At 60.1% G+C, this 27,806-nt stretch overlaps 1 protein-coding gene across 3 annotated transcripts in view; it reads right to left on the reverse strand.

The window, feature by feature from the left end:
• SH3TC1 (SH3 domain and tetratricopeptide repeats 1) overlaps positions 1–27,806 on the reverse strand; it is a 48,073-nt gene that overhangs the window by 12,909 nt on the left and 7,358 nt on the right. The window contains exons 1-12 of one of the 3 annotated variants that reach the window (XM_004772217.3): positions 20,911–21,140; positions 15,584–15,796; positions 14,604–14,678; positions 12,603–12,730; positions 11,328–11,433; positions 10,452–10,598; positions 9,648–9,858; positions 8,771–8,847; positions 7,909–8,104; positions 6,083–6,216; positions 4,218–4,259; positions 984–2,648 (exon numbers count right to left, since the gene is read on the reverse strand). In XM_004772217.3, coding sequence (XP_004772274.1) covers positions 984–2,648; positions 4,218–4,259; positions 6,083–6,216; positions 7,909–8,104; positions 8,771–8,847; positions 9,648–9,858; positions 10,452–10,598; positions 11,328–11,433; positions 12,603–12,730; positions 14,604–14,678; positions 15,584–15,749 — 2,947 coding nt within the window. In that variant the 5' untranslated portion in view covers positions 15,750–15,796; positions 20,911–21,140. Of the gene's footprint in view, positions 1–983; positions 2,649–4,217; positions 4,260–6,082; positions 6,217–7,908; positions 8,105–8,770; positions 8,848–9,647; positions 9,859–10,451; positions 10,599–11,327; positions 11,434–12,602; positions 12,731–14,603; positions 14,679–15,583; positions 15,797–20,910; positions 21,142–27,806 lie in introns of those variants that run through there. The other 2 variants (XM_045075242.1, XM_004772218.3) reach the window with 2 other exon arrangements.

Raw genomic sequence — 27,806 nt, forward strand, 5'->3', positions numbered from 1 at the left:
GCGAGGAATCTTTGGGAAGATGGGCAAAGTGGACTTCTCTTTAGCCAGACCAGAAGTAAAGCTGTCAATTGTTAGAGTCAGCAGTGAAAGGGGGACCTCAGCATCAATCTTACAGAAATGAAAGGATCACAGAAGAAATGGGCGATCGATGCTGACAAAGGTCAACCTCGATAAAACAGACAAGCCTCAGGAGACACAGGCTACTGAAACCAGCTCACAGAGGATTCAGCGTGACTCTCAGTGTCCCCGAGGTTCAGGGGGGACAGAAGCCTTGTGAGCATGGCCAGGACCTGCCTGAGGCTGCAGGGCACATCTGGGGACCCAGCTCTTGGTTCCTCCTAGGTCCTGAGGGTCCCCTTCCAGGCTCAGTGAGAATCCTGTATCCCTCAATGGCTTCCCAGTGCTCTTGGGGAAAATTCCAGGCCACAGTCTGGGTTTCCTGGCCCCTGCCTAACCCTCAGCCAAGGTTCACATCACCCACCATCCAACACACCCATCCCAAACACTGTATTGCCCTACATGGCCCAGCCTACTCACCCCAGAGCCTTTGCACAGATGGCACCTTCTGCCTGCCCTCCACCCCATGTGTGGCTCAACCCTCAGGTCCCAGAGTCAGGGCCAGGAGCCTCCTGTCATCACAGGGAGTACCCCCCATTGTGCCTCCTGTGACCTGGGCATCAGGTTCCCACACTTGGCCACCAGCCCATGTGGGTGCCCTTTCTGGCAGAGCTGGCACGGAGCCTGGCATACTCTGAGAGCCGCCGCCCAGTCAGCCTCACAGCAGCTGCAGACATCTGCAGGTTTCCATCAGTCAACACCCTGGATGGTGGAGAAAACCACCGCTTGCCTCTGGGTCGCAAACCCCGGGAGGGTGTGCTCCAGGCAGCAATGGGAAGAAAACACGTTATCTCCCAGGACACCAGCGTGCACAGTCAGGACCTGGGGAAGCGTGGGGCCAGGAGCCAGGTATGGCGGACGCTTACCCTCCACGTGGTCTGTCTCCACAGCAACCAGGAAGGCCCACTCGTAGCAGCACTTGGCCTGCCGGGCGAGGGCCCGGCGGGTGTACAGGTGGCCCAGCCGCAGAAGCACCCAGGTGAGGTCCGGGCCGCACTCTCTGCTGGGCAGCCGTGCAAACAGCGTCACAGATTCCCGGTGGTAGTGCTGGGCCAGGCTTTCTGCGCCGGCCTGCAGGCACAGGGCCCCGAAGTTGGCTAGGACCACCGCCTGGTTCTGCAGCTGGCCCTGGGCCCGGGCCACCCGCAGGGCACGGTAGTAGCCCTCAGCCGCCTGCCGGATCCTGCCTGTCCTCCGCAGGGCCACGGCCACCATGTTAGCGATCACGCCCTCCTGGTCCACGCTGGCCACGGCCATGTCCAGGACGGACTCAAGGATGTCCAGGGCCACCATGCTCTGGCCACAAAGCACATACAGCCAGGCCAGCGCCACTATGTAGTCCACGGCCAGGTGGCTGCCAGCCCCCATGGCCACGTCCACGGCCTGCATCATGAAGGAGATGGCTGTGTCCTGCTGCCCATGGCGGCTGTGCAGCTGGGCCAGACTGGCACAGAGCAGGCCACGCAGCGCCCAGCTCGGGTTGGGGGCCACAGAGGCCAGCGCCTGCCTGAGGTAGAGTGCCGTCTGGGCGGGTGGCCGGTGCAGCCGGGGCGAGTTTCGGAGGACCAGGTCCACACTCCGGAGTGCGCTGCCCGGTGAGCCCCGGGCCTGCAGCGAGGCCCCCCGGACGCAGCCGAGTGCCAGATGCGGCAGGCACTGGCGGCTGTAAATGTCTGCCAGGAGCAGGTAGCAGTCCACGGGCCATGTGGCCTCTGGAGTGCCCATGGCCCCGTGCAGCAGTAGCAGCCTCTCCAGGAAGGGCAGGGCCTCCTCCAGCTGCTTGAGGCGGGTGTGGTGCTTGGCCAGCAGGAAGCAGGCCCGGGCCTCAGCCTGGGGGCTGTGGCAGAGGATGGCCCGCCGCAGGGCGAGCCTTAGGAGCGGCGACTCTGCCTCAGAGCTGCACAGGTGGCTGGGCGTCCCCAGGAGCAAGGCCAAGGCCTTGGGGACCACCTGGGCACACCTGTCCCTGTTCTTCTGTTTGAGATGGACGGTGGCTAGGTTGGCATACACGGCCACCACGAGGAAGAGGTCGCCAAAATGACCACCCAGCGCCCCCAGGGCCTCCTCGAAGTATACGCGGGCCTGGGACAGCTTGAGCCTGCGCACGCACAGCCTCCCCAGGAGGAAGCAGAGCCTGGCCAGAGCCATGGGGAAGCCGGCCTTCTTGGCCGCCCCCCGGGCCTGTGCCAGGTGCTCAGCCAGCTCCTCCTCGTCGGTGAAGCCCGGGAACAGGGTGCTCAGCCCCGGCAGGGAGAGGTCATATAGGCCACGGAAGCAGGCCTCATACCCAGGCACGTCCAGGAACAGCAGCAGTGAGCCCAGCACCTCTGGGTGGGCCCAGTCAGCCCCCGAGTCCAAGCAGAAGGAGGGCTCCTCACTGTGCGGGGAACCTGTACCACTGGACGCCATGCACAGCCCCCAGGACACTGGCTCCTCGGGGCAGCCCTGGCCGGACTTGCATTGTTCTAGAACATTCTTCACCTTCTGGAGGGTCTCACATGGATCTGGGTGCAGGCCAGGCAGAGGCATTTCTGCAAAGCACCAAAACCCCCAGATGGATTAGAGTCTGGGTCTAGGCTGGGGTAGAGACAGCCCTCTGAGCCTCAGGATCCCTATCAGGTATTGCCTGAGTCTCCCCTACCCAGGAATCGAAATTTACATGAAGGGTTGAGCCCAGAGCCCAGCACCCAATGCTCAGTGGGAATTCAGTCATGGTTACAAGAATAGGGATCCCTCTGGCTAAGCTTTATACCCAGTGAACTCCTTCCTATGCTTCTCATTTGAAAGCACTCTGAGTGATCACTCAGAGTTCTTTTCCCTCCAGAAAGAATTAAAGCCACTTAACGGACAGAGATGTCCACCTTCCCAGCTACAGCTGCCTCTGAGGGACTTCCCAGTGCTTGGGGTGGGGGGGTGACTCTTGTCAGGTGCAGGACCCCCATGTAATCATTACCAGCCAGTCAGAGCAATAGGTCAGCACATGTTCAAAAGCCACCCACAGAATGGATGAAACCCGTACCGCTGGAGGACAGCGACATCTGTGTCCCTCTGTCCCACTGGCACCTGGGACCATGTCTGGCAGGAAGGTTGAGGAATGGCTCCCAGACACCCCAGTGTTCCCCCTGGCTGGTTTGAGAATATGAAGCCCACAGCTACTAAAGGGATGAAGTGCTGGAGAATCTGGGGGCACCCGCTGCCTCCAGTGCCCGCCTGCCAGACTGGTGGCCTTGGATGGAGCCAGTGCCCGGAGGCATTTCCAGGGCCCAGGAGCTCAGAGCTAAGCTTCCTGCTGCGAAAACACGAGCTTAAAGGGGAGTGTGTTTGCGAAGAAGGAACCAGCATCGAAACACTCTTCTCTTTCACATTCACTTACAAAAAATATGTTCAGAATTAATTATCTTAGTTAAAATAGAATTGAATGAATAAAATAGAACTAAATGAGTAAGAAAGAATTCAGTGTGGTTCAGGGGCAAATGTCTGACCCAACTACCTAAGGCGTGGCTGTGAATGCGACCCTAGCCCCTTCAATTCCACCGGGTCCTGCCTCCCCTCACTCAGCCAGCCCCAAGCTGCAGGGGGTGCCAGGAAAGCCCAGGAATATCCAGAACATTCCTTGTCCATTACCCAAAGTGGCCCTTCCCTGTTTCCATCTCAGTGGACCCCATGCCCAGGGAACCCCAGTGGGGCCTCAGGCATTCAAGTCCCCAGGATCTCACTGATCAGACCGTCTGGGGAAGGAGGGGGATGGGATGGAGGTGTGGAGGGAGGAGGGGTTCTCCCTTAACCAGCTCCCAGGGGAAGAAGAGGCGGGTCCTAGAGGGGTTTCTGCAGCTCAAAGCTCCAAATCCAGGCCCTACGCCCCTTACCCTCTCCAAATAGAGATTTCAACTGGTCTAGGTTTCAAGAAAGGAACCCCCGGTCAGGCATGGGCTCAGGCAATGGAGGGGATGCCCCACCTGACCATCCTCCCCCACGGAGGTGTGAGGTCCCTGCCCAGCACCCCATTCAAACCCAGCTCTGCATCTCTGCCTTCATCATTCGGGGAAGCCCTGCCCCATCCCCATGGGGACACAGGACTCTGCCCTGTGGGAAGAACTTACCTTGATCTCCCAGCTGTTCAAACTCGGCTTCTTCTAATCTGTCTGAAATTGGAGAGAAGAGAAGCGTCACCCTTGGCTAGCACCCCAGGAGAGGCCATGTCAGGAGGAAGCAGTGACTCAGGGACAGGAACACTGCAGCAGCCTGAGGGACTGTGGGGCTGGAGCCTCCCCTGGACGAGGGGATGAGAATCCCCAACTAGCAGGCTCTGCCGGCCCCTACCCTCCCCCGAGACTGCGTGCTTCTGCGGCCACTGCTCTGGGAACAGGGGCGCACTCTCCATCACAGGCAGCCCTCAGCCTCATGGGCTCTCCCTAGGAACCGGGGGAGCTCCACCTACATCTCCAACCTCCTCGTGCCAGGGCCAGGCCTTCCCGAAGCCTTGTTTTCCACCTCCTGAAAATGGGCTGATGCTAGCAGTTGGCTGGGAAACGTCCTATGAAGTGTGACATCAGCTATGACAAATGTGCATGCTCACGGGAAGCTCTGTGGCCCCCTGCATAAAAGGTCCTCTCCCCCAGTGCGCCTCCCCCACCAACTGACTGGTGCCGAAGGCCTTCCTGAGAGAAGAAGACATCATACGCCGGCCTTACATGCTCAGCTGAGATCTGAGTTTGCCTTTCAAGGAAGAGAAACCAGTCCGTGGGAACCCAGAAAGGTTAACTCGGCTGTTGGTGGAGAAGTTCCCACGGCGCATGTCAGCATGCACACCGTGAGAAGTGTGTGTGTAAATGTGCATGTGCGATGTGTGGTGTGTGTGTACACATGTGTGTTTGCACATGTATGTGCATGCATGTGCGTGCATGGTATAGAGGTGTGGTGTGTGCATGTGTGCACGTATGATGTGTAGGTGCGTGTGTATGTGTGTGATGTGCAGGCATGTGCACATGCGTTTGCACACATGCTGTGTTGGTGTGTGCATGGATATGCATGCACGGTGGACAGGTGTGTGATGTGTGTGCATGTGTTTGCACAAGTGATGTGTAGGTGTGTGCACCTGTGTGTGTGTGTGTGTGTGTGAGCACACATGTACTTCCCTCCATCTGCGGGATGAAGGAACCGGTGACCACAGCACCCCGGCCATCGACCAGCGAGTTTGCTCCGGCGCCATTTCCCCTGTTGCTGCTGACGTGCTCCCCACCTCACCCACAGCCATGGCTCCCCTGACGACAGGGTGGTGTGGTCAAAGGGAGAAGCATTATCTTCAAGGGGTGGCAGCCCTGGGGTCCAGCCCTGGCCCCCGCAGAGGTCAGGCAACCCTGCCAGACCCCAGCCATACGAGCCCAGGTCTGCCCTGTTGCAATGGGAGAACGGTCGCTCCCACAGAGACCATGGGAAGGGAGGCCTGTGGGCAGTGGGCCAGCCCCAGGCCTGCATTCTACCCCCCGCCCCCGCAGAGGGATAGTAGCTCCTAGGTCATGCTCCTCAGGCAGCAAGGAGCCTCAGGGTCACTTGGAGGCATCTCCGGGCCCCTTTCTCTGTCCCTCTCTCTGCGTCTGGTCTGTCTACTGCCCCAGAAGCCCCACAGGCAGCAAGAGCATCTGTTGGTCACTTTTAAGTGCCCAGAGGTTGGCATTCATGCACTCTATGGACCAACGGAGGAAGCTGGGCCTCCTGGAAAGGGAACGGATACGGGGGTTACCGTGAACAGTGCACGGAAGCCAGAACAATCCCACTCTACTGAGGGGACAGGGGGACGCCCATATCTGGGGCTGGGGCGCTAGGGCTGGAGGCCACCAGCCAGTGCGGCCCTATGGGAAAGCAGTCTGGCTCCAAACCCTCCCCTGTCCTTCTGGGAATCTTCCCACAGAAACCGACCTGGGCACCTGGCTGGAGGGGGCGGCTGGCTGCAGGTCTTGTGACCTACCCAAGCTGTACACTGTGCAGACGTCCATACCAGAAACCCTCCTCAGCAGCTGCCTGGCGTCTTCCTCAGAAAAGCGCCCTTCACTGCTGAAGAATGACTTTTCTTCCTCATTCAGAAAAATCACATTTTCCAGACTGGAAAAAAAGAAGGCGCTTTACTTAAAATGGCACATTTCCTAAGGAAGACCCATTTCCACTCTCTAGTGAGCTTCTAGGCAGCCTGCAAGGTCCCACTTCAATTGCCCCTTCCCCTGCCAGGCGGGTGGTTGACAGCTGTGGACAGAATCAGTCCCTCCCCATCCTGAGCTCCTGCGGCTCCAATTACGGCCTGTGTGGGTGCTCCCTACGGCACCCCACACAAACACCAGGCACGAGCCTGCTCCAAGTCGGAGAGACAGAAAACGGGATGCAGAGCAAGGAGAGAAGGAAGAGGCGATCTGCACCTTATAGGACTGAATTAGCAGCATAGTATGAAACTCTGAAAAGCACTTTGAGACTGGAAGGAGCTATTTTGAGATGCTGCAGAAAATCTCATAGCAGTGTCTGAACACCCAACCAAACACCAGGCCTGTATTCCTCAGGGGCGGGCATCCCGAAGGACAAGGAGATGAAGGACCTGTCTCTGATTCAAGAGAGCCTGGTGCCACGTGGTCTGGAACTTTCTCTGGGTTTAGAGGGCAAGGACTGGGATGCTGGCACAATCTCAGCGTGGTCCGCAGAGAGCAGCTCTGCAGCAGGGTCATCTCCCGATTGTGGGGACACAGCAGAGTGCCCCGGTGTTGGGGATATGCCACCCCACTCACCAGGAAAAGAGGCAGCATGTTAGAGCCAACTTGCGTGGGGTTCATACGCAAGGAAATGGGGGAAACTGTCATTAACACACTCATATCTGGGCAATCTGGCTGAAGAGATGAATTCCCTGCCCTCTTTGCAACTTTACCCTAAGTCTGAAATAATGCATGAGAGTGGGGGAAAGCTCGGCCACCAGTTTGCTCACTGAACAAAGGATGAAAACGCAGGGTCTGGAATAGACAGGATGGATATTCTGTCAACACATGCTGAGCGAACAACAACGTGCCGGGCTCTCCACCAGCCCCATCACCCTGCAGTCAGGGAGGGAACAGACGAGCTCATCCAGCTCAGAGCCTGGACAAGGTCAGGGTGGGTTTAAGCCATGCAGAACCCAGCCATCAATGCAGAAGTTGTGCAACCCCCGCCCCCCCACCCAGAGACGTGACAGGAATCGTCTAGACCCAGGGTCCCCAGGCAGGACTCCAAGGAATGCCAGCTGTGAGGGCTGGCAGAGAGAGGGTCCTGAAGGTGAAGTTAGTGCAGAAACACATTTCAACAGAGAGAGGAAGTCAGACTTTGCCGCACCTTCCTGGTGCTGGGAGTCCCCGTGGATGGCCAGCCAGGCTCCCTGTCTGAGGCCTTCACCATAGAAGCTCAAGGCCAAGGGAACAGAAAGGCACCACAGAGGGGCGCAGCAGTGCTCGTGGATCGCTCTCCAGGATGCCCCTGCTGCTGCCTGGGGCCACACAGTGGGGACATGCAGAATTCAATAAAGGGTCTTTGCAGGTGTAATTAGCTAGGATGAGGTCACGCTGGAGGAGGGAGGCCCTGAGCCAGTGCCTCATGTCCTTCTAGGAAGACCCAAGGCGGGGGTGGGGGGCACAGGAGGATGGAGCAGAGACCTGGGCCAGAAGAGCTCTCTACGTTCTCAGCCCTGACAGTCACGGCAGCACGAACACAATGGGATTTCAGGGAGCAGCCCCCCACTAGGGCACAAGGGCGGGCTTAGGAGGGGGCAGAGCCTCAGCTACTCACTCAGATACTTGGCCCTGCACACTGATGAGACTCGTCCGCACAAACCCGACCTGGCCTGAGGCCGTGTGCCGGCCCAGGCACCAGGGCAGGCCGGGCACCTGGGCGCCCAGGACCTCGATGACGTCGCCGCTGCAGAAGGTCATTTCTTCAGGCCCGGAGCCCTGGTCGTCTGCCACCGCTGTGGCCAGGCCTGTGGCTGCGGGGGGAGGGGAAGGGGAAGGGGAGGGTCACACGGTCAGCGCTGGGGGCAGACCCCGGGGGCTCTCTCCCAGGAATGGGTGATCAAGGCTGCGATGAAGCATGGCCTCTGCACCCAAGGGGCTGGGCCTCTAGTGGTCCCTGGAGGGGGCACTTGATCCCTACACTGAGGAAAAGAAACTGAGGCCCAGGGGTGCCCCCCCCCACCATGGTCAGGGATCTCTCCTCTGTCCTATGCTGGTGAGGTCAGGCCAGGAAATCCCCCAGGGCAGATGCAATAAACATAGGTCCCTCTTCCATGGGGCATTATATTCACTGAGCAGGTACACAAGGCCATCCCTGCAGCAGCCAGCTTGGGGCAGAGCAGAGAGCACTGGACCAGGAGCCCCAAGCCAAGGGCCCATGCTGTCTTTTCACAAGAGAAGACCTAAGAAGCAAGCCAGGGACCTGCCCTGGCTTCACTGTACCACATAACATGAATTTAGACCAACCCATGGGATCTCTCTGAGCCTTAGCTGTTGCAGCACCAACTGGACAGGAGTCTAACCACCTCCTCCAGCTTATGGAGGATTCAGGGTGAACACAGAAGCTTCCAGAATGCTGGTGCCTGCCCCAAGTCGACCACCCCTTTTCCTAGGGCAGAAAGGCCAGTGAAAGCATTTACCCATCAGTGAGATATCTGATGTCACAGGTCCACTCACAGAGTCGTCGATGGGGTCCCAGGGGACCCTAAGAGCCCACCTGGAGAGGGACAAGAAAGGATTTCAGGGAAAGTTCAAACTGTGTCAACTGCACAGATCAGCCGCCCCCAGGGACCCGAGCAAATTCCACTACCTGACCGATTAAACACACACACACGTCAGGCCCATGCATGCAGCACAACCTGCAGGGATCCCTGTGCTGTCCCACTCAGGTGCCTCCTGCCGCTCCCCCCCCCCCCGGCTGGCATCCTGGGGGCCCTCCCTCCATTCACCCAGAACAGGAGCTGAGCCACTGCCTCTTAGTTCACAGCTTCTGAACTTCAGGTCATCGAGTTTCTCTCTTTGCTTTGGCTGCCAGGAAGCTCCAAGCCCTGTTAACACCCCACATTCAGCATGTGAGGAGTGTCTGTGCTACCCGTCCTCACCCTCCCCAGACTATCTGCCTTGTGTCTACACATTACGCAGCTAATTCCCTCAGAAGCTTTCTAGAACAAGCCAGAGTAGGGGTACTGGGGGGCTCCAAAGGGCTAAGCGTCTAGCTCTGGATTTCGGCTCAGGGCTTGATCTCAGCGTCATGAGTTCAAGCCCCGCATGGGGCTCCATGCTGGGCATGAAGCCGACTACTTAGAAAAATAATAATAATGAGCCAGAATATGAAGCAAGAGCTCTGTACGGTATCCTCCTGCCCACACAGCTCCATCCGGGAACAACAGCCTCCTCATGCAGGTAGGAGCCCACAGCCACACAGTAGGAGCCACAGAACAGGAGCATACATGGGTCTCCATGAGCCAGCAACCCGTGGGATGGGCAGGAAGCAGAGAAACAAAGGTCGGTACCTACTGATGAAATGGAATCAAAGTTTCTGGAGCAGCTGCCGCTGCCATGTCCTCAGAGGACATGCTGGAGCCAGGAGCAGAAGGGTCCACTGCCGGGGCTGCCTCTCCCTGGAGAACCCTCGAGCCTCGCCTGAGTGCCTGGGGGCCGCTCCCTGCACCCTGGGGGCTGGTCTTCACCCGCACGCGGTGGTCAGGACACAAGACGAAGAAAGGACCTTTAGAGGGACGGAGACCGTCCTTCAGTGTGGCTGGACAGTCCTCCAGGTGGGACCCGCCAGTCCTGTCAGGTGACATGTGTGAAGGAAGCCCTGCTTCGGGTCTCCCCGGCCCCAGGCTCTGCTCATTCCTGCTCCGCATGCCTCCCCCAGCCTCAGACCCTCAGGGCCTCAGTTTCCCCGTCTGAAGGGCCCGACCTGCGATCTCAGGGATCCTGTGTGTGTGGACCTCTGCTGAGAGCCTGGCCTCCTCTCCTCTCTGAGGCCAGGCTAAGACAGGCAGCTCTGGGCTCCATCTGCTGCTGAATCACACCCAAGGATGAGGCCACCTTGGCACTCAAAGCAGTTTCAGGTCAGGACCTCGGGGTGGGCATGCCTCTTCAGAAGCACTTTCACTATTATTTCCCCGGGAGCCTGATCAGGTCATCACAGCAGAATGACGAGGCCTGGGGTCGCCCATAATTACTTCTCCCTGCATGATGAGGCCCCATCAGTCTTCCCAGGTGCGCCACAGCCTCCAGGGCCCTTCCCCACCGGGCATCCCCCGCAGAGCATGGAGCCAGCCGATGTCTCCGTCTCCATGCGGCGCTCACCTTCCTGGGCGAGGAGGCTCTCGTGCGTCCGTGTCAAGGCCTCCTGGTCCACGTGGACGTGGACAGCTGTCTCCTCGTCCTCACTAGGCGAGAGCAGCCAGAAGACCTGGTCCACGAGCAGGTTTTCTAGGCAGTGATGAGTGAAGCCTGGGGGCCAGATGGACCAGGTCACCAGCAGGCTCCAAAGCAAGGCTTGGGGAGCCCTGTTCTGCCTTGGGACTCACGGGACATCTACAACCCAGCCAGGCCCCTGGTCTGACCGTCAGGGCTGTGTGAGACAGCCTGGACTTCCCTGTGTCCTGGCAAGTGTGGACAAGGACAAGTCACCTGAATGACCCACAGTCTCCTCACCCACAAGATGGGGCAGGAGCATTCAAGGCGAGCACGTGCGCTGGGGGTTGGCACGGGCCCAGCACAAGACACTCAAGACACTGTCACTCTTATTTTCCAGTCTCCCAGCCTCGGACCGAGGTATTGGAGCAGTTCCCCAGAAGACGCAGCCAGATCCCACAGACGCCGCCCAATGGACGGAACTGCTTTAGAAAGAAAGCTCTTTGGGCTGAAAACCACCATGTCTGTGCTCAGCGGGTCTGAGCTCAGCCTCCCTCGGGGTCTGGCTATGCAAAGTCCTGCACCCAGCTCAGCCCGAGAAGGACTCGGAAGGCGGCCCACCTTCTGGCACAGATTCTGCACGCCCCCGCCTCCCATCACACCACCGCTCCCCAAGCAGGTGCGCACGGACTCCCGAGTCCCACTGCTCCGTGTGAGCCATCCCTGGCTAAAGCCCGATTTACTACAGTAATCGCCTGGTCAGTGTGTGACAAGTGTCCTCTGAGTGGATTTCCCACAACTGCTCTGAGAGGGGTCCCACTTTACCAAGAGCGTGGTAGGTGGAGAACTTCCAGATTTCCTCAAAAGTCTTAAAGGTCACCACGATCCGTGCCTGGTCACTGTGGATAGATAGCAGCCTGGCTGACAACTCCTAAGGGGAAAAAACAGTCCCGAGTAGGGGTGTTTGGGCATCTGATCACCCAGAGGACAGAGCCACACAACAGAAACATTTTGCACAGGTGACCAGGCGGGGGTGGAAGTCCAGAGCCAATTCCTTTACGACCCGAGGGGGGCTCTCAAGCCAGCCATGGCTCCCCAGTGCCTGTGCCATGCCCTGCTCCTTCCTGGAGCCCCTGGGGGCTCCATGCTCCACCCCACCCTCCATGACAAGCAGGTTCTCCCAGCAGGCTGGACTCTTAGCCCTACGCAACCCAACCCTGCCTCCCAGCCCTTCCCACAGCACTGATGCGGGGACTGTCCCAACTCCAGCGCCCCCTCCTCTGACTCCCATCCCATGAATGCCCGGGGGGGGCGATCGGGCATGAACTGAACACCAGCATTTAGAAGGCACAGGGTACTTGTGCGAGGGAAGGGTGCTAGTCTGGGGTCTGCTTGACAGACCGGAAACTAAGGCCACGTTTCTTATCTGGGGTCTGACCCTTAGTACATGGCACAGCTGGGGTTCTGCCCCTGGCCTGGCGTCACTCAGGGCGGCCCCGCGGCAGAGCACTGGGCTGAGATTCCCGGCCGTTTGCAGGATCCACACCTCACCAAATATCCCTGACGGGTGGCTGGGGAAACTGGGTTTACAGAGGCCAAGGTCAGGCAGGCTTACTACAAGGTCACCTGGTGGCTGCCCAGCCCAGCCCCCTCGTGGGCCATGGTCCTGCCTGAAAGTGCACTGTGCAGAGGCCAACAGGGGCCTGGCCCCCTCATCAGAGTAAGATCAGCACACGCCAGTCCCTTCCGTTCCCCATGACAGAGACATTAAGAATCTCAGCAGGGTCGGGAGCACGGAGAAAGAGAGGAGACCCTGGGAGCACCATGGGCCACATGTGGCTGGATCTGCAGGTGTGATCAGTGGCTCCCTGACCCAGACATCCAGGAGAATAGCCAGGGACAATCACAGTGCCACCACGTGGTGAGTTCTAGGGGCGTCTTCCCTTTTTGTGGCCTTGGCCCCTCAGCAACAGAGAGCTGAACATCAAGAGCCCTCCTCCTAGGTCCACCCCGTCCTCTGTCCCCCTTCTCAGCTTTGGAGCCCCTCCAAGGGGCCCCACCCCCTCCAACCTCCCAGGCCCCCCGGGAAGCCGCACTCACCCCCAGTGCACGGGCCACCTCCCGGCTGTCATTTTCCAGCAGGCGGAGCCGGCTCCTCACGGTCTGCTGCAAGCTGGGGTCCAGCAGCCCCGTCTTCCTCCGCACGGCCAATAGCTGCAAGGTCAGGTCTGGGAAGGGCAGCACGGAGCTAGCACTCAGCAAAGCCACCAGAGTCACTGTGACCTCCAGCCCCGACCTCCCCACCACACCAGACAGGGGCCTTCAAGCACCAGAAGATCACCCACAGGCGTCCCAGGACTCACCATCTTGTCCTCTAAGCCAACCCCAACCCCACCCTGTCGTTCCCATTTCCAAAGGGGGCCCCAGCCCCCACCTGGTTCAGACCAAGGACACCTCCCTGCACCACATAGCACCTGAGTCCCCCCATGAACTGCAAAACCAGGTGAACCCACAGTGGGCCCCCTCTCTGTGGCCCAGGTCCTATAGGTCTGCCCCAGGCAGCTGTCCAGGCCCTGCCCTCCCACCACGCAGTCCTCTGATCCACGGAGAACCCCAGGGCCCCCTGACAGGGAGCTCTGGCTGGCTGCACGCCCTGCTCTCAACCCTCCCAGGCCACCTCCAGCCATGTCGAGCCTTTGAGCTCTGGAAATATGGCCAGTGCAACTGTGGCAATCAGATTTTTCATTTTATTTAAGTTAAATGAAAATATAAACTGTGTGGCTCCCATACTGGGCGGCATGGATGCAGGCTTTTCCTGCTCAGGGATAGTAAGATGCAAGCTCTTTCTACCTTCCTACCAGCACAGCCTCAAGCCTCTGGCTCTACTCTGCCCCCATCACTTCTTCTCTCCCTCCCCTCTACGCTGGGGCCGCTCCAGGCTCTCTAGGACATCCCTCCCCCTAAAACACACACTGCCCCAGGGCCTTTGCACATGGTCCATGTGGAGCACTCTTTCCAAAACAAATCCTGGCCTCCAACAAGGCTGCTCTACAGTTCACATCTATGCCCCTTGCCCGCCTGCATCCCTGCCCCCTAAGAGGACCCCCCAACTGTGTTTCTGAGAGCCCCAGAGCATGAGCTACTCCAAAGGGGTGGAGGGGACATGGGAGAAGGGAGTGGGAGCAGGAGAAGGGAAAGGGGAGGAGAGAGATGGGAAGGGAGAGAGGAGGGGGGAGAAAGAGACCAAGGAGGAGGGGGAGGAAGAGGAGAGCAGTATGGAGACCTCTGGAGTCTGGAATCAGACTCACTCCCCCAGCAGGAAGCAAGCCCAACATTTCACAATTGGTTCTGAGACATGACGCCTCCTTCTCCCGTAAGAGGGCGGGCAGCATTTTCAGACCCAAAATAATCTGCTGCTTGCTCAATACCCCCTGGTCATCATGAGTGGACCACAGGCAGCACCGGGTCCCCGGAAGGAAGTGGGAAGACAGGCGGGTGTCAACACCAAGGTGAACCGCCAGCAACAGTGGGGTTTCTAGGCCACCCCCACTGGGGGCCGCAAGTGGGCTCTCAGGGTCCGGGGGCTTCTAACCGCCCCATCTTCCTTTACCACACAGGGCTGCCTCCCCTCGTGTGCGCCATACAGAAATCCTGCCAATCCTCGGAGCCCCCTCCCCAGACGCTGTCCTGGCCACCTCTCCCAGGGGCCCTGCCCCTCCCTTTGCACCCCCCACAGCCCGCCCACAGCACAGTGAGCTGGTTGGTCTGGTTTTCCCACACGTCCCACATGCGACCCCTCTCCAGAGTCTCGCCCCTTCATGTGGCCCAGCCTCTGGGGCAATGGACTCAGCCTTCAGGCCCCCAGTGGAAGTGCAGTCCTGGGCCCTATCTCGCAGCAAGGCCAAATCGGAACCTGGGCGTGGGACCTGGCCATCTTCACGTTAGCATCCTCCCCTCCCCCACAGTGATCCCCAGTTTGGGGGTCTGGGGACTAGACATTCCTGAACCTGCAGTGGGAAGGGGGCACACCCAGGGAGCCCACATTCACGGCTCCACCCGGACTAAACCCTGCCACACTCTGTGGTGCCCACGCAGGTCTACCTGTGGGGTAGGTGCCCATCTGGACTGGAGGGGTCCCAGAAGCCAGCCCGGAGCCACCAGGGGGAGGAGTGGCATCTGTAACAGAGCACAGTGGGGTCAAGATCAGAACAGGCAACTCTGGGCTGTGAGGGCATAATGCCCCTGGTAATCTGGAAGAAACAAGGTGTGTCCACACCAGTACAAACCCCCACCCCTCACGTCCCTGCCCCTAGGTCACAAAGGCCCAAGGAGGACACAGGGGGTGTGAGGCTCTCCCTGGCTCTAACAGACGACGCTTGGAGGCCTCTGAAAACAAACCAGTGTGTTGTGTTGCTGGGCTGGATTCGGGAACCATCTCACTGGCTAAAACCAAAGCATGAGCAGAGCTGGTACCTCCTGGAGGCTCCGTGGGGAGAGCATGTCCCCAGCTCCCAGGGGAGTCGGCCTGCACCCTTGGCCTGTGGCTTTGATTCTACCTTCCAAGCCAGAAGCCAGGCCAACGTCAAGGTCTCCAATTCGGACCCCGGGCTTACCTTCCCATCTTCAGGTTCTCACTTAACACCACCCGCAAAATCACTTTTGCTACATATTTGGGGACAGAGATGTGGACTTGCTCAGGGGATACTGTCCTGCTGTTGACCGTCTGCTGACCGTCTGCTGACCACAGACAGAAGGGGGCAGCCCAAAAGGAACCCTGGCTTTCGGGCTGACAGGGCTGTGTCTCAGCCCTTCTGAAGCTGTCACTCACCGAGGAGTCACGTGCCCTCTTGGCCTGGGGTGGGGGGGCGCCGTTCCAGAACTTTCTGGACCCTCCCCCTTTGACGTGCCGGTTTTCTGATCACTGACACACTTGTGTTCCTGGAGAAACACTATTGGGGCCCTCGTCCCTCACAGTGACTCACTGGGCACAGGCATCTGTCCCCACACACCCACTGACCGTGCTGACCCTGTGCCATTCATGGGCTGTGGGACAATGGGCAGACGGCGTGCACTATACTCACCACCTCCGACCATAGCCTTGGCCTCCTTGGGCCCTGCTCGCTCCCAGACGACGGATGCACTCATGGCCACTCTCGGGACCTTGTGGCCACCACCACCGCTGCCTCCCGAGGGTGCCGCTGTGGGCCCTCTCCCCTCCGGGGCTGGCTCCTCCACTGGGCCCTCCATGCCCGGCAGTGGCCTTAGCACCGGGGGCTCCGCATGCTCCCTGGCCGCTGAGGGAAGAGGAAAGGGTGCTGGTCAGCAGGGAGTCCTCCCTGGGAACACAGGCAGGTGCCCGAGAACACTGCCACAAGGGCTGGGGTCAGGAGGAGAGATGCCCTCCCCTTCGCCGGGCCGCCCTCTGCACATCTGTCAGAGCTCTGCCGTGAGTCTGTTGCTGCTTCTCCAGCAACGATGAGCCCCCGCCTCAGGCTATCTCTGAGACACGGGCCAGCGTGGCCCAGGTGCAGTGGCTGGAAGCCATGCAGGCCGGTCACCCACGAACCCCAGGAAGCAGCTCAGAGCCTGACTTGTTACGGCTGCTCAAACATTCCCACCAATGCAGGACAGACATGGGAACCGAGCAGAAGTCCTCGGGGGACACCCAGGTGCCTCGGACAGGAGCAGGCCCACCACACGTCCCGTCCTGCTCCGGCCGGAACAGATACCCCCCACCCCCGGAGACTCCCACCTAGTTCCGCTTCCCACAAGCCCCAGTTCTGCTGTGATCTGGTCTCGGGTTCCCAGGAGGTCCCGTCGCTCCCTATAACACCACCCCCGGGGTTCAGCTGGCTCAAGAGGGCTCTGCCTCACCCACCGGAAGAGGCCTGGGCTCCAGAAGGGCCCCGGAACACTGTCCCATGCCACGGGTCAGGAAGGAAGGGCCGTCCAGGGAGGGAAGGAAGCAGGTGGCGGACGGCAGAGAAGAAGGAAGTGGCCGAGGCAGAATGAGGCAGAACGGGCAATGGCTCCCCACTCCAGGGTGCCCTCGCCACCCCCACCCCCCGCCCACTGCCAAGAGAGCGGTCATTATGCCTCACTCCTTCCTGGGGTCAGAGATGAGAGGCTGTTACAGATACACAGACTGTGCTCCTGGGTTGGGGCTTTGTCACCAATCAGGACACAGGACACTAAATCCCCTTTCAGATGGGACACGTGGGGGCGGGGGTGGAGGCAAAGTTGGCAAGAGGGGGGCCAGGGCTGGGGAAGGCAGGGGCAGACCTCCCGCTGCAGCCACAGAGACAGGAGAAGCCTCGGGGACAGAGAAGACAAGGGATGGTCCTGTTGGCTTGCCCAGAACATTGCCAAGAGTACAGCTAGATCGCACAAGCAAGGGAACCCCCTCATTGTGGGCCCCCCGAGCCCTGATACTGAGCTCTCAGATTTCAAACCAAACCCAGGACAGCCCGGCAGGGATTCCCTCTGCACGGAGCACCCGGGGACAGGAAGGCACCCTCCGGTCCCCTCTCCAGGGACAACAATGCCAACCCAGAAGCAAATCAGGTTTCCTCCTGGCCACCCCCCATCCTGGTGGATGGTGGGGAGCCGGACCCCCACGATGGGCACAGTTCAAGACAGAGCCTGGACAGCCCCCACCAGGCCTTGGTCCTGTTCCCACCTCCCTCCAGACCTCCCCCAAGAACTGGACATGGACCAGGTCCCCAGAGAGCCTCAGACACAGGGGTTCGTCACCTCCTGTATGTGCCATTGCTAGTCCAGGGCGAGTTCTGTGATGGGCAACACTGGAGGAGAGGGGAGGGGGCTGGGCAGTCAGCAAGGCCCCTGGGGGCCATGGAGACCACGTGCAGAGGGCCTGACAGGTGGCCATCCTCACTGCCACAAGAATGGGGGTGGGGGTGGGGTGGGCAGAGCCAGCCAGAGACCCGAGGTCACCTTGGCTCCGACTGTTCCAAGGGCTCAGAATTGACCAAGCAAAGCACGGGTGGCCCAAGCAGCCACATAGCTGGGCAGCTGCAGAGCAACAATGGGTTCCCAGACCCCCAGACTCCCAATCCTTTGATCCCAGGGGAGCCAGCCAATCCCTCCTGCCGTCTGCTCCTCCCAAGCTGGACAGGACACACAGGGTCAGTAGCGAGGCCCCCTGCCCACCCTCCTTCCTGGTCCTTGGGGATTTGAGGTCAGAGGTTCCATGGGAGCCACTGCCTGGCACCAGACACACCCAGTCCAGTCACCGGTGTCCTCCCGTCCCAAAAGCCTCTGTGCACCGGACCCCAGCAGGAGTCCCAGGGGCACCACTCAGCCCTTGAGTTCACCTCCTGGGTTCCCTGGACAGGACCTGGGGGAGCCTCAACCCACAGGGGCTTTGCTCAGTCGGTAGCCCCTTGCAGCCTCCCCTAAGTGTTTAGAATCATCACTGCTAGGGCTTGGCAAGGCCGGCCTTTCAGCCCATCACAACCCAGGATCACTTCTACAATCCAAATGAAAAAGACAAGAAGAGACAGAAAAGTTGGAGTGGCCCTGGGAGCTGCAAAAGCAGGACACCCCATGCTTCTAACCGAACTAATCTGGTGCCCCTCCCACGGCCTTGGTCCCAAACAGCCCCTCATTGCAGAGAAACTGGGGTGAAGCGGGCTGTCCAGACCCCTAGCAGCCCGAGGCCCCCAAGGCTTACAGAAGCCATGCCTCCAACAGTCCCTACCCCTACCCCCAACAGGACCTGAGTCTGATCTGGAACCCCCTCGGAGGGATGGGGCACAGCGTGGGGGGTGGGGAGAAGGCAGCACCTGAACACCGGGAGCACTCAGGGGATCCCACACACAGCTTGGCCAGCAGCTCCTCTCCAACGGAGCTGCTTGGCCCAGGGAGCAGCGGGCAAGGCGGCTGCTCCCTGTTCCAGGGGAAGAAGGCCTGTCGGAACCGCAGATGCCCCGAACCTTCTTCACATAGCATTGTCAAAGGGCTTACATGTCACTCTGGCCCTGGCACCCCACACGCCCTGGTCCCTGGGTTGTCTCCATGTTCCTAAAGCACTGAAGACCCCCACCACCTTTCGGGACACAGCTCTGTGTGCTGGCCGCCCTCCCCGGGCCCCAGGAGAGCCCAACCTGGTGGTGCTTCCCTCCTGGCTTCACCCACTGGGATCCCGGACCTCGCGGCTCTTGCACATAGCCAGCCACAGTCGGGAGTCGGGGCCAGGACGCACAAGGGCTGGGAGGCCAGCCTGCCCTCTCTCTTCTCTTCCCTTCCGAAGCCCACACAGGGCATTTGAGCTTCCCACCCTGCCAGGCCACATCCCCCCAGCAGCTAGCCAGGCATCTCCCAGGATCCTGCCCCATCCTGTGGCAGCTGCTCGTCCTGCCCGCCTCCCCCCTGGGTCAGGACTGGCCCATCAGTGCCTGAGTCCCACCTGCGGGCCTGCTCCCCACTGCCTCACAGACAGCTTCCTGAGGAAAGGGAAGGCTTCCCCGGCTCGAAGACCCTCCCACCTGCCCAGCGGTGATGGGCCTGAGCAGGCCAGGCCCCAGCAACAATCTCAGTATGGGACTTCCTAGTCCCCAGCGAGATGAGGAAGTGGGCCCAATCTGTGCAGGATAGTCCCCTCCCCGCCGGTTCCTGTAACCGCCTGGCCTGGCCTCCCAGGCCCCAGGTCCTGGGACCTCAGGAGCACCGAGCTGCGTGCTCCTACAGATCTGGGAGAGCTCTCTCTGCCTCACTCTGCCTCTCCACCCCCACCGGGAGCGTGAGAGCAAACACGCCTGCCCCATGACGAGGTCGACAGACTACACTGAAGGCACTCCAGATCACAGCTGGGACCGAACATGTGTGGGTTCCACAAAGGGAGAGGCAGTACCGTTCCAGCCCTGAGCAGGTCTGGGGGCAGGGGTTCTGATCGGAGCCCTCACAGGGCTCATACAGAACCAATACCTCATGGGCCCATGGAGGCCTTGTCTACTTCACCACGAAGCACCTCTAGGGGGTTGTCTGGTCATCCCTGGTTGGGACTGAATGGTATCGCCCCAGATCCTGGTACCTTGGAACGTGGCCTTACTTGGAAATGGGGTCTTTGCAGATCTGACTCATTAGGATGAGGTCACACTGCACCGGTGGGGAGGGGGTCCTAATCCAGTGTCGATGTCTTGTGAGAGGAGGGATGCAGACAGACACGGGGCGGGGGGCCCACAGGACCACAGAGGCCAGATGGAGGGGTGTGGGCAGGAGCCCAGGACGCCTAGAGCCCCAGGACCCAGAAGAGGAGAGAAGGACCCTCCCCTGCAGCCAATTCCCATCACCGTGAGCCCCCCAGCGTGCCGAGCCCAGGGACACTTGTTCACCTGCGACCCCCGTGCCTTCTCTTTCTCTGCGGGGCAGTGGGGGCACAGTGCAGGTGGACCTCACCTACATAGCGCATCCTGTGAGAATCATGGGCACACAACGCACCATACATCATGCCTCCTGGTCCCCGACAGTGGCCCTGACCGTCACCGGACAGCCGCCACCCTCAGGTGCTAACTGAGCATGTCCATCTCATCTTCCTGATGACCTGTGGGCGGGGACAGCACTGTGCCCATTTCCCAGGCTCAGTGAGCTGCTCCAGGGACACAGCCTGCCAGGGGGCTCAGATGGGCTTCCAACACAGGCTGGAGGGCCTGCCCTCACCCTGCAGGCACCCCGCCTTGGCCCCCCTGGCCTCCCACCAGGAGTTCAGCCATAGCTCCCAGCACCAGCCAGTTCCACCTACTCTCTGCAATGCTGCTTTGCCACAGACAGAGCTGGCCAGTGGCTGGGGCAGGGTGGGGGGGGGGGGCGCTGGAAGCCAAGAGAGGGTCTCAGTGGTGTTCTAGGAGCACGTACACAGCACAGGACCTGGCATGACAAGTCCTGGGTCCATATCCTCCCCCACACCCATCTGGTTGGTACCCCTGCATCCCCACAGCAGACGGAAAAGAGGCCCTCGGGTGGTGGCCTCAGACCGGCCAGGTCAGAGCTGCAGAGCTGCCCTGGGATGTCTCGTGCTGTCCGTTGGGGTGTCTGCCCCATGTGGCAACCTCCTCAAGGTGGGGGCCCACTCCCTTCTTGCTGGCTAGGCTCTGCGCCTCATCCAGACCCTGGCACGCGCTGAGTGCCCACGGGAAGGGGGGATGTCAAGCCAGATCACAGAAGCAAGGGGCTCTGTCGGCTGGCTACGGTCTCCTCCCGGGCACCCACAGCCTTCCGGACTCCCCAGACTTCAGCTCTGCTCCCCACCATCCCAAGAAGCAGAAGAGTCTTCAAGAAAGTGAAAGTGGAAGGCTAGTCTTCGAACCCCCCTTGCGCAGCAGCCCCCAGCTCCACGGACCATGCCTGCCCAGACCATCCTCGTCCCACCTGCCCCAGCGCCCCCTGGTACCTGCTTCCCACTCCCCAGAGGCAGCTCCCGGCTGGGTGGGAGGTAGCAGGATGGCAAGCCCCCGGGGGGCCGCTCCCGGCTCCTGGCTGGCTGGCCCTGCGGGCTGTCTCTGGCGGCCAGGACAGGCGGCGGCCGCCCACGGCCCGGCTGGCTGCGCAGCGGCCACCACCACCCCCTGCTTCCTGCCACACTTCCTCCCTGCACTGCACCGCAGCTGGGGCTGGTGGTGAGAGGCAGGCCCAGGGCGCCTCCTGCGGATCCTGAGCTCCTCCCTGGACTGGCTCCAGGCCTCGTCCCACCCACCGCCCAGCCCCCACCAGCTAGGAGACAGAGGCCAGGGAACACCCCGGCTCCTGCCCCAGTCCCCAGGATTGGGGAAGTGCCCAGCTGCCCGCCCCATGGCCCAGCCACCCTCAGCTCTACTCTGTTCCTCTTCCACTCGGTGCACACACATACGACACACGGGCACACACACACACACAACACAACTCATGCACGACACACGTGTATACACATTCACGACACACAACACATGTGTGCACACATGCCACACATAGCATTGCTAAGTGATACGCATATACACATGTGTGTGACATGGCACTTGTGTGCACACGCAACATTCATACCTGACACATGTACTACATACACGATACAACACGTGTGCACACACAAAGATGCCCACATGCACGCACACTTGCACACACACACCAAACATGTGCGCGCACACACAGACACATGTGCACCCCCTTCCCTTGTCCAGGTGTTGCCCCCGCCTACTGGCCCACCAGGGACAGAAGCCTCTCAGATCACAGACTCCCACCACCACCACCACCACCCCACCCCGCTTTGCTGACCTCCCACTGGGCCTGGGACCCCCTCCCCCCCCCACGCCGGGGCTCTGGGCTCCAGGGAGTTGGGACAAGCAGGAAATGAACTGCGGGCAGCCTCACACCCTCCCTGAGGCAGGGGCCCAGCTCCGACCCAGCTCCAGGGATCGGGAGCAGGACAGTGACCTCCTCCTCCATCCTGTGTGAGACAGACCAGGCATACACACACAGCCTGGATTAACACCAGGAAAAATCTCTAATTCTAATTCAGGTGACTGCTTTGCAGACATGAAACCGAGGTCAGAGAGGTCGTGGGAAATGCCCAAGGCCAGTGATGACTAGAAGGGCCCAGAACCAAGTCTGACAGACACTGAGCCCTCAGGCCAGGGTACTAAGGGTGCCACCACTGACACATGGGTGATGCCTCTTTGTCAGGGTGGAGGGGCTGCTGTGCACACTTGGGACCCAGCTGCATCTCTGGTCTCGCCCACTAGATGCCAGTCTGCCCCAGGCCACCCCCCAGACCCCACCCATGACAACCAGACACCCCTCCAGGTAAAAGTCACCAGGAATGATGCGGGGCCAAACACTGCTCCAGGCTGAGCTGCCTCCAGGTGACACAACGCTGCCCATCCTGGGGTCATGCGCTGCTGCCCCAAAGTCCTGAAGTCCCCTCCCTCCCCACAGGGCTGGAGCCCAGGCATTTCACTGGGCAGAGTGGGCCATGGAGGCCAAGAGCAGGCAAGCCACTCACCTCGGGGGTGAGACAGCAGGTCACCCGCAGAGCCAGGCCTAACACCTGAGCCCCCAGCACACCCAGCCCGGCCAGGTCCCACTGCATGGAGACCACACAGAGGGATGGGGAGGACTTTTTCACCGACCCCATAACGGTGAGCTGACTAACAGGGCCAATCGGAAGCTACCCAGTGGGTTCCAGAGACCGGGGACGGCAGCTCCCACTGGCAGCTCCTCCTTTCCACTGGGAGGTATGGCCACTCAAAGCTGGGCTGTCCCCTCCATGGAGTGGGAGCAGTTGTCTCTCTGAAGGACAGCAGTGACCATCATTGTGACAATGCCCTGAGGCGACCAGGACAAACCTCCCCGGACTGGGAGCCTTAAAGTCACCCAGGCCTAATCCCTCCCAGTCTGGAGGCCAGAATTCTAAACCAAGATGCAGGCCAGGCAGTGCTTCCTCTGGGTGTTCTGGGAGGGTCCTTCCCGCCTCTTCCAGCCTCCAGGGCCCCAGGGCACTCCTGGGCTCCTGGCCACATCACTCCGTCTCCCGCATCAGCAGCCAGCCACCTTCCCTGTGGCTTTTCTCCTTCGTATTCTATCTGGGGCCCACATCGTCTCAAGACCCTTACCTTAATTATATCCACAGAGACCCTTTTCCCAAACAAGATCATGTCTAGAGGTTCCCATGGATACAACTGTGGGGCCACCATCCCGCCCCGTACTCCCAGATGCCAATGGGCACAGGAAGTGGGTGGAGGACAGGGCGGCTTGTGAATGCTGCTGTCCACCTGCCTGCCCACCCATCACGGCTCCCCTCGGCCTCAGCGACCTGCTGGCCTTCAGGAGGCCCTGTTCTCCTGCCCACCTTTAGGGTCCGGGGCGGGGGCAAATGAGGTCCAGGTACCCTGTCCTGAAGCTCCTCTGGAGGGGTAAGTCCTCATCACCCCTTCCGGGAAGACACCTGCCTCTCCCTCTCCCCTCTCCTCTCCAGTCCTGTTCTGCCTCCAGCCTTGTGCAGCCCGCTCCCTGAGCCTCTGTCTTCACAGCCATGGAAACAGTGATGCCCTACCCCTCGCAAGGACCAGAAGTTGGATTTCTTGCATGTTCTCTGGAGGGTGGGTGCTTCCCCGCTGGGGGCATTCTCCTGGGCGAGCCTGCCTCCTCTCTCCAGACACAGGTGCCCCGGGCCCCCTTGTCACTGGCACCTGGGACCTGCAGATGGGCCCACAGCCTCCCCCAGCCCCCGATTCCACCACCCTCTGGGCAGCTCACTGGAGGGAAGAGCTCAGGCTGCAGCATGGGGTGGGAGGTGGGCACCTGCGTCCAGGCACAGCACCTTGCCGGACAGCTTTGCTGTGCTGGCCACAGGACCTTGGGGTTTTGGTTTCTCAGCCCTGGGGCGGGCAGGACCCGGGGGGCCATAGGCGGAAGCTGGACAAGGGCACCTCTCCAACCCACTGCAGGAGGGAGGAGCCCCTGCTCCTCTCAGCCTCCGTCCCTTATCTGTGAACTGGGACCTTCAGCCCACGTTCAGAATCCCACAATGTGCAAAACACGAGATGCCTGGCTTCTTCTCTGTTTTTCTGGAAATTATACTGAAAGAAGTCCCAGATGAGCTCCACATCCATAAAAGGGCCTGGACACATTTCCTCTCTTGGCCATTGTCCCCTGCTGGGGGCCCAGGACCCTGTATCCTGTTTGTCTCCACAGCTGTGCTCTTGGCCGCAGGCCGGGGGTAGTTTCCAAGGGCTTCCCCAACTGTGCCCAGCACTGACTCTGCACATCGCACCCCAAATCCACACAGCACACCCCAAGTCAGGGTCTTGACTCTGCACTGTGCACCCAATTCCAGGGCATACCCACATTCTGCAAGTGTACCCCAAGAGCCTTCTGGAGGAAGAACATGTGCTTTCTAGGCCACGGGACTTTCCAAACCAGGGTCCCCACTACAGGGTAGGCATGGGGCAGGCCCGCACAGCCTGGTCCTAAGTCCCTCTGGGAAAGCCCATCACTCCCTGGGCCTCACTCTGCCCCGTGCAGACGGCGGAATCAGGTTTGGAGGACTCTGAGTGCCTCCCAACACCTGCAACACCTCTGGGGCCTGGCACAACTGTTGTAATAAATTCCAATCGTCACTTGCCAAGGAGATGCTGGATCCAGGGGTTACAGCCCTCCCAGTGTGAGTCTTACCGCCATCCGCTGGACCGAGGCAGATGGGTATGGAGGCGGCCACTGTCCAGGGTCACCCGCCGAGGGCAATGCCAGCAGCTGGGGTCTCAGGTCCACCCCCCCACCCCGCGGCACCTGCACACAGCTGGGGTCTCAGGTTCTCCTGGCGCCAGAGGAGATGCCCCGAGTCTCTAAGGCCTGAGACAAGCAGCGTGAGAAACCACAGCCCAATTCCCAGGAGCTCTGGTGAGCAAGTCCCATCCGAGTCTGGAGTATTCGCTGTAATCAGATCCTTGTGTCTTCCAGCACCAAACCCTGATTTTAATTCTCTTCAGGCAGCAATTCAGAGAGAGAGAGAACTCGCCTTGGTCTCTTTCCCATCACAGGGATGGGTGACGTCTCACTGAACTGTAGGGTGTGCGGGCACGTGTGGGTGCTGCCCGGCTGTCCACAGCCTCAGCGTCTCCAGAGCTCTCCGCTCATGCCCTCCTCCTCGGCAGCCTCTCCGTCCCCCTGAGGGCGCTGCAGAGGAAGCCACCAAATCACCCCAGGGAGGCTCTTTCCCTGGCCAAGGAACAGGCACCTTTGGGGAAGAGGGATGGCTTCCCAGGACAAAGGCAAGAGACACATTTTCTAGCCAGTGTGGACACCGCGGGCATGCCTACCACCACAGGGAAAGCACGTGTGTCTGCGGAGGCCCAGGGACTGATGGCGGCTGCATGCCCCAAGCTAGAGCCCAGGGCAGGAGGCTGGCCTGGCCACCTCCTCCCTGCAGCCTCAGGGCGTCACGCACGGAAACGGAGGTTTGGAGAGCCACACCGACAAGGATCCCCTGGCAAGGCCTCCTCAAGGGGGGACCCGGCACTCTGCGCTCCCTTAAACCCACACTGCCACTCTGGGTCCCTGTCTCCTCAGCATCTTTTGCATGGAAGACGGTTAAAGGCTTCCTTCAAGATGAATGCGCCCCAGGAAGCACTGGAAAGTCCCCAAACTGGTTCTGAGTCCCCCCCTTGGGAAAGTCTGCACCTCGGGAGGGGTACAGCCCTGAAGCCCTCAGCCAAGCCTTCTGCAGGATCTTCTAGGGCATTCTCCGAGTGTTCATAGGGGCCCCTCCTTCTCCCTAAATCTAGTCCTTGACAGGCAGACATTCTCCTCCTCAGAGTCCTGAGGCAACTCCTGCCAGAAACTAGGACCACAGACATGGATCCAGACCCCGGCTCAGACTCTGGACACCAGCTCAGACCCTGACCTCAGCTTGGACCCTGGACCCCAGCTTGGACCCTGACCCTGGCTCAAACCCAGACCCCGGCTCAGACCCTGGATCCTGGCTCAGACCTTGGCTCAGACCCTGGCCTCTGCTCAGACCCGGGGCCCTAGACACTGGTTCAGACCCATACCTTGGCTCAGAACCAGGCCACAGCTGAGACTCTGCTCCCGGCTCAGATCCAGACCTGGACCCCAGCTCAGACCCAGACCCCAGCTGAGACCCTGGCCCTGGCTTGGACCTGGACCCCAGCTCGGATCCAGACCCTGGCTCGGACCCTCACCCCAGTCACTGGCTCAGACCCATACCTTAGATGAGACCCTGACCCCAGCTTGGACCCCGACCCTGGCTCAGACCTGGACACCAGCTCAGACCTGGACGCCAACTCAGTAGGGACAGAGCCCTAGGATGAGATGCAGGGGCCAGATGTAGGGGCTGAGAAATACCTTCCTCCCTCTGTTTATTTTTATTGTTTACGTCAAGGGGGAGGTAGCAAGCAGTGGAGACAAATGAAGACAAAAGGCACTTCTGAACTTGTCGTGTCCTCTTAAAGCACCCCTGATTCTCTGTGACAACCCAGGCATCCCTGACACCCAGCTGGGATCCCCCAACGGCCTCCCTGGCACATGGCTCAGGCTCCTCCTGGTCCCACACCTTGAGATAGCTCTGCTCTCTGGGGTTCGGACCTCTCCCCACCACCCACGATCTTGGTTCCATTGTCTGAGCTCTGCCTTCCAGGTCCCCACCCATGCAGGACTTGCAGACAAGTTGAGGAGACAGACCTGGAAACAGACTGGGATGATGTAGCTCGATCCTTGCAGTGGCAAAGGGAAGCCTGGGATGGAAAGGAGAGGAGGATGAAATCAAGGAAGGCTTCCTGGAGGTGGACGCCTCTGGGCCAAGTCTCAGAGGAAGAGGACCTAGACAAAGAGGGGGTGTAAAGGTCTTCCCAGGGTCAGGGCTGGACAGAAGAGCACGTAAACCCCACCTCCACCTAGATAATCCTGCTCCACCATGGAAGCTGGAGGGGCTGGGTCACACTCTTGCCCTAAGGGTTAATCCACAACAGGCCAGATCTCTGACTCTCAGGAATGTGCAGACCCTCAGGGTGGGGGGCGGGGTGGGCTATGTGACTACTCCCCACTCACCTGGGGCCCTGGGCAGTAGAAACAAGCCAAGCGAGGGCCACACGGGCAAGTGTAGAGCCCAGTGGCTATGCTTTCTGTAAAGGGCTATTGGGTGGGTCCCGGATACCTTGAACAGACAAGGCCAAGGAGGCAGCAGTCCCCAAAACGATCAACAAGCAGGGGCTCGGTGTGTTGATAAAATCTTATTGACAAACCCAGGCTGGGTTCAGCCCTCTAGTGGGTCCTGCTCTAGAGAATGGGTGGGGTGGGGATTTGTGGGAAGCATCTCAGGATTCACCCACCAAAGCAGGAGGGAGTCAGCTCAAAGGCATTCCCTGCTGCAAAGGGACTGGGATATACAGAGGTTCAGGCAGAGGAGGTGGAGGCCAGCCCTGGTGCCAGGGACGGGAACGGGCTTGAGGCTAGCACAGGATAGACTGCATGGAGCTGGGTCCTGCTGACCACCCTGCTTACGACAGTCACTGCACACACAGACAGCTAACTTGTCACGGATCAGCAAGACCCAGCACTTAGAGCACAGGAGATGAGCACGACATAAAGATGGGTGATTGGGTAACAGGCTTACAGATGGGGAACCAAGATGCGGGAAGGGAAGGCCCTTCCCCCAGGGTTGCAGGAAAGCGGGTCCCCATGTCCACATGGTCCACGCTAAGCAACACCCCATCGTCTGTCCTGGTCTCCGGTTCCACATCTGCGAGATACCGATGTGACCCAGCCTAGTGCCGGCTCCCAGACAGGCAAACATGCAAAGAA

The sequence above is a fragment of the Mustela putorius genome, unplaced genomic scaffold (genome assembly GCF_011764305.1).
Source record: "Mustela putorius furo isolate JIRA1106 unplaced genomic scaffold, ASM1176430v1.1 tig00000083_pilon_pilon_pilon, whole genome shotgun sequence".
Classification (NCBI taxonomy): domain Eukaryota; kingdom Metazoa; phylum Chordata; class Mammalia; order Carnivora; family Mustelidae; genus Mustela; species Mustela putorius.